The sequence below is a fragment of the Uranotaenia lowii genome, chromosome 2, assembly GCF_029784155.1.
Source record: "Uranotaenia lowii strain MFRU-FL chromosome 2, ASM2978415v1, whole genome shotgun sequence".
Lineage (NCBI taxonomy): Eukaryota > Metazoa > Arthropoda > Insecta > Diptera > Culicidae > Uranotaenia > Uranotaenia lowii.
Window position 1 is genome coordinate 36,365,649 of NC_073692.1, and position 17,649 is coordinate 36,383,297.

Here is a 17,649-nt window from a genome sequence, read left to right on the forward strand (position 1 = left end):
AAAAGTTGCCAAATGAACCGTCACAAATGTAATTAAAGTGTTTGGGGAGCATTTGTCGACAGCCAGGAAGTCTGGATCGGGGAGGAAATCGAAAACCGGAAGCCGCTGAGACGACAAAGAGAGTTGCCGGTAGTTTCAAGCGAAACCTTAACCTCTCTCTCCGAGATGCCGCAAATAAGCTTTGTGTATCGTCTACAACCGTGCATCGAGCCAAAAAATGAGCCGGACTATCGACTTACAAGAAGGTAGTGACTCCAAATCGCGATGATAAACAAAATACGACGGTCAAAGCGCGATCCCGGAGGCTGTACACGACGATGCTGACGAAGTTTGACTGCGTCGTAATGGACGACGAAACCTACGTCAAAGTCGACTACAAGCAGCTTCCGGGACAGGCGTTTTATACGGCAAAAGGAAGGGGAAAGGTAGCAGATATTTTCAAGCACATGAAACGTCATCATGGCCAATCATTGTTGGTCATCAATGTTGGTCACCAAAGCTTTTAAAAAGCTATTATTAAACATGTTAGCAGTTGTTCGATTCTGTGAGATCTCGAAGTTTATTTTTATTTTTTCCAGCAACCATAGTAGTTGACGAATGGGGATTGCATAATTGAGATATGATCTGGTAAAATTAATAGCCAAAAAACCCATGTTTTAACCATCTTAAAAAAAAAAAACAAACACACACACTGTTCGGATAGAAATCAAACTATTCCTTGAATCAGCGTTTACGTTGCAGATCAAAGCTAGAATATATTTTCGGTTAACATTAGTTGGCATTTTTAAAATATATTGTAGATATGAAGCTTACAATTTTAGTTTCTCCTACGCGCTATCTCTCGCAGACTACCTGACCTTCGTGGTGGGTGCCTAAACTTCAACTAAATTACCAAATGCTTAGTCAGTGACGATAATTTTATCCAGCATATTAAGCAAATACTTACATAGTTTTTTAGTAAACTAGCTCTAAACGATTATTTCGCACACCCGCGTGTTATGTGAGCTTTGAATAATGTGAGTATTCCTGCAAATTAGACAATATACTATTTGCCACGTATTCTAATAATACATTACGAAAATACCTCTTCAACTCAACTATTTTCAACTTTGACCAACTGTAACTTTTATCTAATTTTCTATTTTCAGTATTTCATAGCATAGCATAGCATAGCATAGCATAGCATAGCATAGCATAGGGTGACTACACACATCTTGCATTGGCTGATACACGAGGTACAACTAATGATCAATCCCGACACGAGATGCCAAAACAAGTATCTGGGTTCAATACTCGTTTCAAGTGCTGATATTGAGTTTTAGTGTGGTACCACAATGCACACCGTGGCAAGTCAATGTAATCATAGAAGGGATGGTCTGAAACAGCAAAATAAACTTTTCAGGTGCAGAGAACTCATACGACCCTACATACAGTGGATGCTGTTTTCAGACAGGAGAGGGGAGGGTTTTTTTATATTAACGGGAAATCCTACTTGGCAAATAGGATTGATGAAAAATAATGTTATGATTTACGAATAAATACAAAAACAAATAAACTAAAAAAATGGAACGAACTCACCAATTTTGTGATGTATCCAGCTGTGTTCATGGGGTCCTTTCTAAGATGTGGAACCAACTGTCCACCTTTCGAAAAACTAAGGTCAATCCACGCACATTAAATAGCACTTTATTTCTACAAATCTTCACATTGAAAAAAAAAATTGGTTCAATTTTCCTTAACCGAAAGAAAACTGACATGAGCAAAAAACACGACCGCACTCCACCAAGGCTTGCTTAGATCCTAATTTTCTATTTTCAGTATTTCAACTATCAAAAACACGTTTTTCCAATACACTTCAACTAGTAAATTTTTCTCTTCTTAAACTTTCCTCTACTTCCTTTAACAACTGGCCTTAGAATGACATCAATTTTCCTACTCTCTCTTTTTCTTCCGATTTACTGCTTTTCTTCCTCTCTTATGCCATTCGGCTGACATTTCATCTTTTCGACAGGGCCGTCCGTCGTACCCAGCGGTGTTGATCGTAACACACACACACATAGGATCTCAGTGAAACTTCATGTTTCTTTGAAGAGATCTTCTTTCCTTAACTCTAGGCGTACATCTTTCGAAGTAATGATGGCTAGCATTTCACAAATGCTAAAACCACCAGATCACAGAAAGTGTACTATGTATGCCATGACCGGGATTCGATCTCATGAACCTTTGCGTAGATAGCTTGAACTCTAACCACTACGCCAAAGCCGCTGGCTCCTATAAGCATCTTTTCTACTGCCAGTCAAAATTTTAGGTAAAATGTGTATGAAATAGTATCTTAAAATAAATGCGCCTCCTCGAATCTGACAGTCAATCATGATGGAATTGATGAAAAATAGGCCTGAAAAATGTTTTCCAATGCTTGCATTGTGAATCCATCAACATTGCGTCAATTTGTGCCCTTCGATTTTGCAAACCAGCATGGCATTAGTCAATTCAATGCTTAATAGCCTTGTTATGGTCAGCAAAATGGCTGATTAGTTTTATTATGGTTTAATGACCTCAAAAAAAGCTACGATTTGACGTTTCTCTCGTAAGCCAACCATGATGTCTTGAAATCCAAGATGGCGGCTTCCACTGAACTGTAAATGACTTAAAATCGCTCGAAAGCTTTACAAAAATGGTGGCTAAACTAGAAGAACCAGACCCTGTTTTGTGTTTCCAAATTGGATGTCTCCAAAATCTGATGTTGCCAAAACCGAACAGGATCTGTATTGTGGTGGTTTTATGGGATTTTCAGTCACTTACAGTATTTCAGAGAAACGCGAATAGAGATATTCCTTCCTTAGCCTTTTTACCCAATACAATATATTTTGGGGGTTTCATGCTATTTTCATTCATTTATAGTATTTTTAAGTTCAGCTGAAGTCACCATCTTGGATTTCAAGATAGCGCCAGAATGCAAAAATCAACTTCTTAAAGCTTATCCCAATTCACAAACACCCTTATTTTGGAGGTTTCATGCGATATTCAATGATTTATAGCATTTTTAAAGTTTATCGAAAGCCACCATCTTGGATTTCAAGATGGCTTCTGATAGCGAAATTCGACTTCTACTCGTTTAGCCCTTTTATCCAATACCAATATTGTTTGGGTTTCATGTTATTTTAAGTCATTTACTACATTTTAAAGTTCAGCGGAAGTCGCCATCTTGGATTCCAGAAAAATTTTTTGTTTTAATCAAATTATTTGTTAGTTCCAATGTAGCACGTCAAGTGCCGGACCCAGTACAGTATTTTCAAGTTGAGTGGTAGCCGCCATCTTGGAATTTAAGATGGCGACGGACAACTAAATTCGACTTCTACTCTTTATCATTTTCACATAATAACCATATTGTGAAGGTTTCATGATATTTTCAGTAATTTACAGCTTGGATTGTAAGATGGCGTCAGATAACGAAATTAGACTTCTACCGGTTGATCTCTTTCAACTTCTACCCATAATATAAGGGATTTAGGCGATGTACAGGGTCCGGCAATTGAACTGCTACAAAACTTAAGCAGTGATTATTACGAAGTATACAAAACCGAGTTAGATGACACCTTGTCACCTTGTTTAAAACTATTATGTCTAAGATGTAAGAGGATATTTTTGTTAATTTTGTAAAGGAATTTTTTTTTATGTAAAACTAGTTCTCGAACTTTAACGTAGTGCTTTGATTGCCTAGTTCCAGGCTGTGAAACGGTAGAAAGACATATTTCGTGAGTTTTCCAATGAGTGTGTGTATTTTTTTTTAATTTTGGCTTGCGCTTGGAAGATACCTGGAGATCAGAAGTACCCAAGTATAGTATGGTAGGGATCGTCAAGCTACAGTGGCGACACCTACCATGGTGAAGATCATCAAGATGCGCCCTGAGAGAATTTCTTGGCGTAGTAACACTAAATTGGCGATAGATTTTAATACAATATCGCCGTCGGAAGATGATTTTTAGGCCCAGCCTCACAAGATCCTAAGATTTCAAGACCTCTCGTTTGAATAGAAGCAAGAGCAGGCAGAAAGGGCGAAGGCGCAGCTTACGCGGTTCGCGCATAAAAATTTTGGAGAATATCGTGTTTTCTGCCGATGAATTCGTCGCCGTACAGCGGTTCGTGAAAAAACAGAACTACAGATTTTGGTGGCCAGAAACATCACGAACCTATGCAAACGTATTAAAGGCCACAAGACGACAGAAATCTGTCTTATTAAAGGTCTGGGTCGGAATCGCCCATACTTTCCTGGTGAAGATGAACCGAACACCCTGAAGAGCTTTAGTTCAATCAATTTACCTATCAATTTACCTAGTTCTACGGCATGTCCTTGAACTGTGGACACGTCCCAATTTTGGTTTTGGTTGGTGGTTTTTCAGCAGAACTTCACATTGGCTTACCAAGGAAAGAGGTCCCAATTTTTGTGTGGGATTTTTTTTTGAGGGTTTATTTCGCGTAAGGAGTGGCCGGGGAGTTCGCCGGACCTATGGACTGTCTATGGCTGTCTAGTGATACAGAAGCCCTAAGTCTACTCCACAAAACATGACGGGTTGGAAGTTCTCAAGCGCCATCTAGTTGAGTCCTGGGATACAATACCACAAAAACCACCTGCGATCTTTTTAAAATATGTGCCTTTAGCTTCTGCACCGAGTGGTTAAGTTCAAGGACAAAAAAATCGAGAGGCGCCAATGGATTTTAAAAATATGATCTGTTTTGATGTAAATCGTATTAAATATGAAAGAAAAAGTTTTTGTTTTAATCAAATTACAGTCCCCCCACAATCATTAGTCACTTAACGTATCCCTCCACCACAAAATGTTCGTTTATTCGGGTGTTAGTAGACCAAATATCAAGCATTGCATGAATTTCAGTCATTAAATGCTTCCTCTTTAAGTTCAAATATGTTTTTCATTGAAATCTTGTTTAAAAATAACATAATTTACCGAAACAGTCAACGTTTTTCAAAACCACAATTATGGGTCAATATTGAAGACCGTAACAATTATTAGTCAAATTGCTCACAATAATTAGTCACATAGAAGTCCATGGCAACACCCGAAAATCAACATGGAAATCATCATGTTTCTGGCAAACATTCAGGGGCATTCTTTGATAGTATAAATTCCAGGGGCATTTGTGTAGAGCTATAGCAACCAAGAAATGTTTTGTTATGCTAGCAAAAAAGTGACCCATGATTGTGTGAAATTTGGTAGATGCTGTAACAATTATGAGTCAATTTTATTTTGCAAATATAATTTGAATTTCGCATTTTATTCGCTCTGTTTCATTTGTAAAATGTTAACTCGTCCTTTGTGCTTCTATGAGACCTATTTATGTTGTTGGAATTTTAGAAATACCCGCATTAGGGGCTTAACGGTTCAAGATGTCAACCTTATAACACTGGAAATTTGTGCGATAGTTCAACAGGTAATTGTTAACTTTTGACAAAAACTATTCAAACAGCAATTTTCTGTTATCAAGCGCACACATAATATTTTTAATGCATTTTGATGATACTATCGAAAAATTTAAAAATTATAATATGAAATAACTTCATTCAGTTCAGCAGCAATCAGCTGTTCAAATGCTCGGTGACTAATGATTGTGTGTGACCCATGATTGTGGGGGGACTGTATTTGTTAGTTCCAATGTAGCATGTCAATTGCCGGACCCAGTACAGTATTTTCAAGTTGATGATATTTTCAGTAATTTACAGCTTTGAAAATAAAAGTGGAAGCCGCCATCTTGGATTAATGATGGCGTCAATCAACAAATTTTCTTCCTACTATTTGGGCCCTTTCTCTCAATGCTCATATTGTAAAGATATTCATACCACTTCCACTGATTTCAAGTTTTCAAAGATTTCCATACATTTTTTTTTATTTAAACTCAAAACCAACACACACAACTTATCAAAAATGTGTAAAAATGGGAGTTCCAACTCAAATATGTGCTATCTAACCTACATATCCTTAACCTGAACTATAGTTTATAACTGACAGGCTCACGTACTCCTAACAATAAACATTAAACATTAAACATCTAACCTGAGCGTGTCTTGTTTTAACATCTTGATCGAGAACTGTCACTAAGTTTTATGGCAGTTTAATAATCATGCACTGAGTGCTATTATAAAAAATGCAAAAGAAAGCTTGGAGAAAACTTCTAAGTTTGTGTTTTTTTATAGTTTAAACAGAGCATTAATAACTCTTTAAAAATAAAAAAAAAAAAAGTTTTATTAGCGATTTCAAAACTATCTGAAAACATATGGTCGAAACAAAAATATAAGCACTTTGCATGACCATAATTAAACCGTCATATAACGAGCTGCACAAAAAAATGCCATCATTAAACCATAATAAAACTACCTAATGCTAGTTGGCTTAATCTGTGTTACTTGGGCAGTGAACTTGCTCTTACAAATGATAAATTGATTGTTTACGTTCTAGTGAGAAACACCAAATTGTCATAGATGACCATGATGAATTCTTGAATTTTAATAGAATGGTAGGCAATGTCGCCGCTAGATGGCAATGCAATCGATTTGCGAAAAATCAACCGATTTTTCTTCTAAGTGTCCTGTCCTGTCTGTTTGTCTATGATGAGAGCATTAGTTTTGTTCATTGTGAATGTACTATCAATCCCAGACACCATTTTATCCTAACTCCTTAATATGACAAACTATAAGTGATGAAAAAATCTGACGAAACTTTCAAAAAGGCTTCTAGGGATGAATGATCCAAATAGATGAAAAAGCTTATGGAAAATGTTGTTCTCCTTTGAAAAAGGAAAATTTGAATAATTAATTAAGGAATACCCAGTATTTCAAGTTCAGTATATCACTCACACATTTTTATTATGTTTTCAGAAAAATTTTCAGGCAATTTCGGGACCGTAAAAACCTTTCACATTGGAAATAATCCGTGGCAGGTCTCGGATTTATTTCAAATTGCAGTGCATATCAGTTTAATTGACCGACTCTTATAGTTATCGCATTCAAAATTCCAAATATCCAGATTAAAACCAAGAACAGTTGCTCTAGGATATTTAGAAACCAATTCCCAACAATTCTTCTTCCCAATGAGATAACCTATATCTAACTCTTGATTCGATACTCCTATTTATACATATATACAAGGGGAATAACAATATTACAGAAAGTTTCACCTGATGGTCACAGTTTTCCGTTCCGGGGTGAATCCTTCCCCCAAGCTAGTACTTTTTCCTCGGAATTATCTAATCAGGTCACGTACTAGCTTAGAGGTAAAAGGTACTTATGACATAACATACGAAATCGCGCAAAAAAAAAAAATAGTCCTCCCAGAACCCAAAGCAAATGGGAATAGGCAGTTTTGCGGAAAACCAGCGCTCCATTTAGAAGCAATCAAGGCGGGGATTGGGATTACTCGAAGTAAATTTATTCCACCACACTCAACAGCTTTTAGCTGAATTAACTGTCCCAGATTTGATACTTTCAAGATTGAGAAAATTGTAGATCGTTCATTCACAACATTGAAGCATACTCGAACGGATATTTGACAAAAACCTTAGATACTAAAAAAAAATAATCTAAAGGAGACAAAAGTAAAGGTTTCAACGACCTTATCTCTGAATTGTGATTGTGGGTCGAAAGGTTCATTATAGTCATTTGATATCCACCCAAATTGTAATCCAAATATTTTTTCAACTATTCAAAGTTCAAAGTCTACCCTAATTAACGGCCATTTGTGATTATATCTTTTTTTTTTCTCTCAATGCAGATATGACAACCTGGACATCGACACCATTCTAGGCAGCACCCGTCTGGTCAACAACTACGTCGATTGTCTCCTGAGTCGAAAACCGTGCCCACCAGAAGGCAAAGATCTGAAACGTGAGTACCTACCTAGTTCATAAATGACTAAAGTCAGGTCTAGGCTCTAGAGGAAAGATTTCGTTACGGCTCCCAAAGCTAAAGGTACGAAATTCCGATGGCCAAAGATGGCATAACAAAAATAACACACAAAAAAACACAATCTGCGTTGAAAAAAATGTTGCTAATCAGTAGCAAATTTGAGGAGCTGTAAAAGTCTTATAACAGCTCGTTTCGGTTGCGTCATAACGGTGGATTCGTTACGAGTTTGTGATATGTTTATTCATGATTTTCGCGAAGGAAACACATTCAAGCGGAAATGTTAGGTATCATCATACAATGGAGCTGATTCCTATCCAATGTGTTTGTTTTAATAATTTGAGCTTTCTTTTTCGGATTCCCTCTGCCTCTGGGTTTGTTGTTGTTGTTGAGGCAAGTTTTATGAGGTCCTATTTTCGAACTATTCCTGCCGGAGCAAAACAAAATGGTTAATAATAAAAAAAATGAATCGAATTGGCGCCACGTTATAGACATAATAAAATTGCTGTTTTTCGCAGGCTGATGCAGGTTATGAATTTTTAATGAATCGATTGCCGAGCGTTTCCGAATCAATAACTGGGTGGAGTTGATAGGGAGGAAAAAAACATTGAATGAGTTTTTTTTACTTCAAACTAGATACATGTAGTTTGAACTTTCCACCTTTGGTAGTAGATATCTCAAAGTTCCGCATTCAGCTAATCATCTCAAGATAAAACAACATCAATTTATATCCATTCGTACCGGTTTCTTTGAATTTTGGATTCCCTCCCTTGAAAGAACACATGTTCTGATTGATCGATACTCATACCCCGTGAGTGTGGATTAATAATTTCTCAACTACCACTACGCCTCCGATTTATCCATTCTCATTTCTGTGATTAGAAGTATGCTTCGCTCCAAAATAGTCTCAGGCATGACGAATTCAAAATATACGCCGCAGATTTGGATTTCAGTGTTTTTTTTTGATAGGGTGATTTGCCAATCGTTGTCCCCTAACTCATTGTTGCACAGCATGACCTAAATTGCCAAAATTTTAGCTGTTTTTCAACTTTTCCTCAAAAATAATACTGAATCATGTAATTCGGATTGTTTTCTGATGAAATGAGGCTTTTGCGATATTTTCTGCTGGTAAGTGTGCATCTTACGACAGTTTTAATTTTTCTTGTTTTTTTCGCGCGATTTTGGTGCCAATTGTTAACAAAAACCTTAAGATTCCTTCTACGGCAAATAAGGTTTTACGTCAGAACAAAACATTTTTCGTATCAGTTTTCTATACGAAACGTTTGTTGGACAATTTTAGCACCATGATTTTGAAAAAAAAATTATGATCCATACTTAACCAGAAAATATGTTGGATCGTGCAACAATTGGTCCGCTCAATCTCCTCCTGCCCCATTGTTGTACATAATTCCGCTGCAAAATTTGTTTGGAAATTTCAAATTTATAAATTCGTATACCTCCAATAACTTTGTTTGGTTGTTTTTACAACAAAAAATAGCAATAAAAGTTTTAAAAGCGATTGATTAAGTCCTGAATTATAACTTGTTTTGAATAAGTATGGAGGCTTGTACGGAAAAATCCAAATTTTCATTCAAAAACCATCAGAGATGTACTGAAAGTTCAAAAACATAATTTTGTATTTTTAAAATATTTCTTGGTTCTTGCAATACATTGCATGTGAACAAAAACTAAACCTAACTTGTACTTCAGAAATGATAGTCGTTGTCATACAAAAAATTCAAAAAAAGGTAAATATTTTTTAATTTTAGTGTATTGACAGCTAATTTGAAAGCTGGTTAACCAGATGAAAATAAGGACCGCATTATACTGATTTGCATAGCCAATAAGTGTGATGATTCAAATCTTTCGCAAAAACATGTCATGAAATTTTTGAAAGCTTCAGAAAGCAAAACCTGCAATTTTACTATACTTTTCTATGGATTACGATTTTTTAATTCGAAATTGTTATAACTTTGTTCATGAAATACTTTGCTTCTTCTCATGCTGGCAAACAATTATTCTTAGGAATGGGCAAAATCAATAATTTAAAACAAAATTAATTTCTAACTTATTTGAATTTCTTGTATATGCGAAAAGTTCTTCTTGCATACAAATTGTCATACAACATTGAACACGTTCATTGACTACATGCAACTAAAACAACTCGAATTGTCTGTTGATATGACATGTTTTTTTTCTGAATAAGTGGATATTTTCGTTTAACTATTAATTTTAGTAAATTCTGTGCTTTAATTAATTGTTTAACACTCAGAATTTTCACATTTTTTGCACTCAATGTTGATTTTAATAATTAATTCAATGGTTCAATGACACTTTATATATCAATAAGTTTATTTTTTCTACCGTCAAATCTTAAAAATGAAGTTTTGAAATGATTAAACTCGTTGAAAAACTTATGTTTTCCAAATTTAATTTTTTTTATTTACTTTTATTTTTATAATTAATATTAGTTCTTTATATGAAAGTCGGGCAATTTGCATTGTCTGAAAAATGTCAAAGTCAACTCAACTGCATTGGCTTTGAGAGACTACTTTTTTATTAGATTTATTCTGAAATCCTTTATCCCGACCATTTACTCAACATTTTATGCAAAAAATCTAAAAGCTGTTCTGAAAAAATCTGTTTTTTTAATTTCGTGACGACAAATTTAAAAGAATTTTATTCCATGTCAACAGCGATCCCTTTGATATTGTTATTTATATTGTCAGAATATTGTACAGAAGGAAAACTACGACCCTTAATCTCAGAAACTAGAAGTCGAAGGTTGGAACACCCGAAATATTACTTATCTAACGTGCAATTTTCTCAGGAATTCGAATCTGCCGTCGAGGCCCTTATCATCCAGAAAAATAAACAGTCATAGCTTTGTGAAACTTAATTTGATCCAAAACAGTTTTCCAGCCGGAAAACTCTCGGGAAGCATTTCTATGTGATGTGATAGTTTCCTGAAGATTGATGAAATGCTACAGAGGTTACATTAATTACAAATAAATCCACTTATATGAAAAAGATATTTAAATCAATTAACTTTTCGAAAAAAAAATTCTTATACAAAATTGTATAGCATGAGCATAAATCAGTCAAACGATTTGAAACTTTGGGCGTGGTTGTGTCCATTTTCAAGTTTAAAATTGAGATTCATTTTTTTAAAAATCGATCGACTTCCAAGTGAGTCTTAAAACATTTGTTTTGTAAAATCGGATCTTCTTCATAGGGGTAAAAGGGGGCAAAACAGATCACGTTCTCTAATTTTTTCACCTGTTAATAGCCACTTAAAAATCAAGCATTAAATACCTTTCAGTTTTTTGAAGACATAAAGATTTATGTTGGTAGGACATATAAAGAAAAAGACTCAACACTGGGCAAATTAGGTTAAATAACACTCCACTCAAATGGCTTCGGGTGAATTAAGAGGTGGATTTGAGTTTCTGAGAAAACTTCACGTGTGATAAATGCTATTCCAGACACTCAAACCGGCGGCTTTGTGTTTTTTTGAGGCCGAATTGGAATTGGAAAGTGCATTGGACGGTTTATATGGAAGACCCCCCCCCCCCCCCCCTCATAAGGGGCCGTCAAAAAATTAGATTGCATTTGAACTAGAAGATCTCATAATAAGCTTCCGTAACAAATATCAGCCTATTCGACCTCATGGTGACTGATTTTCAAAATGTGCAACCATTGGAAAAAATCGGACAACATTATGCACGACACAAAATTTGCCTGTGCAACTATTGGGCACAGACAAGCTGTTTTAAATGATTTTTTAAATTTTTATGTCACTTTTTTCAAACACTTGAACTTTTGGGTCTTGTTGACCAATCCTGTATGAGTGCATCGACAAAAAAAATCGAGTGAATTTGGTTAAAATCACTAAAATACAGCATAAACACCAAAATCAAGTGCTTAGCTGTGCAACGATTGGCAAATCACCCTATGATGTGTGTGAAGTGATGATATTGAAGTTGAAACCAACCGAAAAATAAGCTTGTACAAATTTGACAATTCCTCTATTTTTTTTTCTTTTCATAATTCTGAGAGTTGGTTCTCCTAAAATGAAATGTCAAATTACGTAAAAATTCTTGAATGTGAATCCTACATAATGTGTCTACTCTCTGGATGACACACCATAATGAAAAAGTTTCCAAGCTTGGTTTGGAAAAGTTTCAAAGTTTGCTTCCTAAACTAACATGGGCTCTCTTCATTGAGAAATCAAAACAGGGCGGACGAGCGGGTTCTGGTTTCGATTTCTGTGGAGTGTAATAATCTTCTATAGGAAGTACGCCTTCATCCTAGGGAGAATATGTTATTTCGGATAGAGTTATAGACTTAGGGAAACGAAAACAACAGGCAAAACATTCCGTTGTTTATTTTGCAAACTAACCCTTCTGTGGTTTTGGCTCGTTGTCAGAAAAGATTCCACCCGTCGTCGTCGTTTTCGACGTCGTCTTTTGTAGTTAAGATAATCTTCTTAGCTAAACGGGACCGAAGACTTCTGCTGATGTGACGAACAAATATTTAATTTGAAAATCCTTTTTTTGAAAAATTGACTGTAGAAAAAAGTGCAGATTTAACACTGATGACAGATATTTAAACATTAGGGTGGCAACGCATGTATGGAAAAAAATCATGGTCGAATTTTATAAACTGACCATTGGATTTAGTCGATTTGGGGTCATTTTTGATTTTCTCAAATTCAGGGGTCTAAAAAGCTTCGCTTTAGTTCGAAACTCATCCATTATTTTTGCAGAATTTTTAAGTATCGTTTATATGTGTTTGATTATTTTGTACTGAAACATCAACATCATTTTCGTTCCATCTATGGAACCAAGCCTGCTCATAGTTTTCGTGCCAATTTATAAATTCTTTAAAGGAAATTTTGCGCTGAACAACTTTTTGGAAGATCATTACTTCGAATCTTATTAGAAAAAAAAAGTTATAAGGGGTTGAATGGGGGCATGTCATTTGCCATTGATTAACGATAAATTCAATTGACATCACTGATGGGTTTTGTGCGGTATCCCATGAATACTTTTCATGCAATACCTCGCGAGGCACTAGCAGTGATGTCAGTTGAATTTATCGTTTTTCAATGCCAAAGGACAACCTGTTAAACAGCTTAAAACTTTTTTGCCTAAGAGCAAGTTCACTGGTGTTGGGAAAAAGTGGTAGAAATTTTGTCACTTTTGCACATTTTGGAAATTTCGCCAAGCAAAAACATTTTCAAGATCTGTGGCCTTCAAGTTTTTTAACAACACGTGTTGTGTTGTAGTTTCGCCTGCTGTGATGCAAAAATAGCAATATTTCTATCACATACGGCTGAAATAGCAACAGTGCTGTAAAAAAATACAACGCCCAAAGATCTTGAAAACATTTTTGCATAGTAAAATTTTCAAAATGTCAAAATTTCCACCACTTTTTCCCAACACCAGTGAACTTGCTCTAATAAGATACGTAGTTAAGGTTTTGAACAAAGTTACTCAGCGGAAAATTTTCTTCAAAAAATTTGTAAATTGACGTAAAAACCATGAACAAGCTAGGTTCCATAGAAGAAACAAAAATGGTGTTTATTTTTCAGTAAAAAATTATCAATTTTCCAACACAAACCTAAAAGTTCAAATTTACTCATGTGTTACTTAAAAATTCTGCAAAGAATCATGGATGAGTTTTGAACCAAAAAGAAGTTTTTAAGATCCCAGGTTTTGAAAAATTCAAAAATAACCCCAAATAGACTCAGTCTACTGACCATATACATTTTGTAGATTAACCTGTGTAAAATTTCAGCTCAATCGGACCTGATTTAGGGGTGCCTCAAAGCGTTCAAAGTTTTGGTTTTTTGACCCTCAAAAATCACCAAAGGGGGAAAAAGTAAATCGGGAAAATCGAAATTTTAATTTTTATGCCAAATGGCTCAAATATGTATGAAACGTAAAGATTTGTTGTTACCACGAGACAATTTTTTGGCCAAAAATCGACTTTTTGAAACTTTTCGATTGTTTTTCGAAAATAAGAAATTTTATTGAGTATAAATTTTCCCCGATTTTCCCATCCCGCTTTTATAAAGCTTAGATCTTTTAGAAATGGGAGAGATACGAATGCGTGTATCTCAAAAACCATTCGTTTGATCTAAATACTTTCTATCAAGGATATGAAGGTAATCTTATGATAATTCATGAAAAAGTTTGAAAATAAATATTTATCATTTAAAAAACTTTTTTCTTTGTACCTTCCATCGGCCAGCGCACACTTTTTTCAGTCATGATATTGATCAGTTTTTCAAAATTATACTTCGTCTTATCTGTATTTTATACAGATTTTCTGTGGCTACATTCTCCACCTTCAATTTCTGCTATTTTCGGTCCTAAAATTCTCTTTTAAAAGAAACTGAGGGCAATTTAGTGTATACAGCTGTTTTGAAACTAACATAACTTGATTATTTTCGTGCTAATTCTATGCGTTTTTAATGGAATTTTTGCTGACAAAAGCTGGAAATAACGATGTAAAATAATCATGAGATTAAATTTTCGATTAGAAAATTGTTATTTTTTCCGCAGGAGCAGAATTTCTTCAAATCATTACATTTTATACAAAACAACCAGCATTTCATCGATCTACCTCACATACAGTAATTTTTTGAATAATCAACGGTTTTGTCAGCTATGAATTTGATAATGGCGTATTTTGAAAGAAACTATGCAAAATAATGTTTTTTTTTTTCTCTTACATCGTAAATATCCCAAAAACGCGTAAATTCAAAATTTTGACAAAAATAGGTCGGATAGTACTTCTCACAGGCAATAAAATGCTGTGAATATTTTTAATGTCCAATTACTAGAACCGAGCTATTAGCAAAAGAAAGTGTCCCATTTCTAAAAGAACTAAGCTTTATTCACAAAGCTTGCTGTAAGCAGTTTAAGGTTGATAAGTTTGTTCCAATCTGGTCCTTATAACGACCGCTACTCTCGATTTGATCCTAAAATAGGATCAATATCCTCGTTCGTGTCGTGACTGGTGGTTCTCAACAGTTTATTTTGCCTTTTTTTTTAACCTTTTCGACACTCACCACTTTTTTACTTGGACCACCGCGATTCTCGTCTCGCAAAACGATCCGTCCTTTACAACAATACTTTTCTAACTCATTTTTACGAGTCGTATTCGATTTCAGTTCCTCTCAGAGAAACAACATCTTCGTCCAGAGTGCCTCCTGCTACGGGTGGTTGCATATTGAGGAAAAGTAGGCAAGGGTACCAAAAGTTTCTCATTGGCTTTTTCACAGCGAACTGTTCGCCTACCATGCCTACGATTACGATTGCCTGTCACAAGATGGACGATTCCGTGCATTGGTATAAAAACACACCTGAAGCTTTACACGCCTTGTCTTCGTCTCCCCACTTTAATGCTCAATCAACTCTTCGTTCGAAATGGGTTCGAACATACTAGATGGATTCTGAACTGATTGGCACGCAAAATAATCATTCTTTTTAATTTAATGATTAATGGCATTTCGGTGAATTATACATTCTGATAGGAAGAATTTCAAATGAAAGTAATGAAAATTATAGACGGATAGATTAGATTAGGAAGCATGAAAGGTGTTGAAAATGAGCCAAGAGCGTGATTTGAGAAAACTTCTTGCCGCACAAGACCATTTGTCCCACATCGTATTACTGTCTAGAAGAAGCAAAGTCGATAGGCTGACTTTGCATTGATCTATACAATGATACATGGATGGATCGAAGCACGTGTTTTTCGTACCCCGATCGGACAAAAGGAAATGTACGGCCGGCTCAGATGAAGTTTTCTATTGCGAGAGCTGGTTCGATCGATGTGTAAGCTGTTTTCGGGTGTTCGTTGTTTGCACGGCAGCGCTACTACTTTTATTGTTTCACGCATTTGAGTAACCGTCAACGTCCCTACTTCTTAAGCCATGCACATCAATTAGTGAACTGCATTTTTATTTCCCCATATTTCCCCCCAAAATAATCATTCGTAGATTTCATTGAAGATTTGAGGGATTTTTTAAGACATTTATATTTTTTTTGATTTATTTTTTTCCTTAATTTCTCCTTCATTATCTATATTATCTACAGTTTGGTCCTGAAAAGGATCATTTGCTTCAATATGGTCCTAATAAGGACCTTAGCCCTTGATTTGGTCCGACCTTTCTCCCTGGTTGCCGTTCAGAACCGTTTTTTTCTCACTGTTTTTTTTTTCTTAAAGTTTTATTAATCAAATTAATTTTCTATGCTCTATACAACAGCTACAACCCTTCAATTTCACGATATTCAAAGTCTAAGAAAAAAGGCCCAGATTTTGCCCGGATGTTTGCATTTTATTTGCAAAATTAAACAAAAATCAATATGAAAAGAAAATATCTAAAATTACAATACATTTTAAGGATTTTAATTTCGACTTTTGATACGCAGAATTCAATCTATAAAAAGTTTCATGGGGATCCAGATTGGAAAAATTTGAAACAGTTTCATCATTCGCAATTTTTCTTCGAATTCACAAGTTGAATTTCGAATGAATAACTGAAGAAAGAATTCACATTGAAAACCAACTATTCAGAATACAGATGAGAGATTTCTGGTTGAGAAATCTAATCCAAATTTCGATTTTTACCTCATAATTAGCAAGAATTGTTATCTGGAACTTAGATTCTAAAAGTCGTTTCCAAATTCGGAATTCAGATTTTAAACTCAGGTTTAGAAGGCAGTACTCAGATTTGGAATCAAAAATAAGAATTCAGAATCAGATCGAAGTTAAGTTTTATAATCAAGATTAAAATATCAATGTAAGAATTTTATTGAGCATTTAGATTACAGACGATTGCAGTTCCATAATTTTTATTCCAGAATCAAAACTAATATTTTATATTCAATCAGAGTTAGTTTGGAACACATACCAGAAGAAATCACAAATTTAGAATAAAATTTTGGTTTAAGAGAAAACTAGATATTATTTTCTTTAATTCAACCGAAAACATAATTTACTGGTTTTTTTGTTGAACTTAAGGTTGCCAGAATTTTTTACACTCCCATCCGGGCCTAGCAATTCCGGGCATTTTTTTAAAAAAAACTGGCAAAATCCGGGCATGGATTTCAATTTTTCAAATCCAAAAACCGGGAAAAACCGGGCAAAATTTAGGTGTTATCTATATATATAAAAATGAATTTCTGTCTGTCTGTCTGTCTGTCTGTCTGTCTGTCTGTCTGTCTGTCTGTTCCCTATAGACTCAAAAACTACTGAACCGATTTGCGTGAAACTTGGCAGGTGGGGGTATTGGAGGCCGGGGAAGGTTTCTATTATGGTTTCAGACCCCTCCCCCTAACAGGAAGGGGGGGAGGGGCCTCCCAATCAATAGACTATTTTTTGCATAACTCGAGATCCAATCAAGCAAATGGTATCTAATTTGGCATGGGGTGGTATTTAGGGACGGGGAAAATTTCTATGAATATTAGGTACCCCTCCCTCCTCACAGTGGGTTGATAGGAAGAGAGTAGGGGGGCTACCTTACAATTTTTCATATAACTCGAAAACTAATCAAGATATTGGAACCAAATTTGGCATGTAAAGGTATTTTGATACGAAAAATATTTCAATGATTATTCGAAACCCCTCCCTCTTTCCAGTAGAAATGGGGAGGGAGCCTCTTTCATATTTTTATACATAACTCAAAAACTAATAAAGCAAATGGAACCAAATTTGGCATGGGA

General features: G+C 35.2%; 1 protein-coding gene across 6 annotated transcripts in view; it reads left to right on the forward strand.

Annotated features, from left to right (window-relative positions):
* The window catches only part of LOC129745337 (integumentary mucin C.1-like), a 142,034-nt gene that overhangs the window by 66,793 nt on the left and 57,592 nt on the right, over positions 1 to 17,649 (forward strand). For all 6 annotated transcript variants that reach the window (XM_055738346.1, XM_055738349.1, XM_055738347.1 and 3 more), the window contains exon 3: positions 7,782 to 7,894. In XM_055738346.1, coding sequence (XP_055594321.1) covers positions 7,782 to 7,894 — 113 coding nt within the window. The remainder of the gene's footprint in view (positions 1 to 7,781; positions 7,895 to 17,649) is intronic.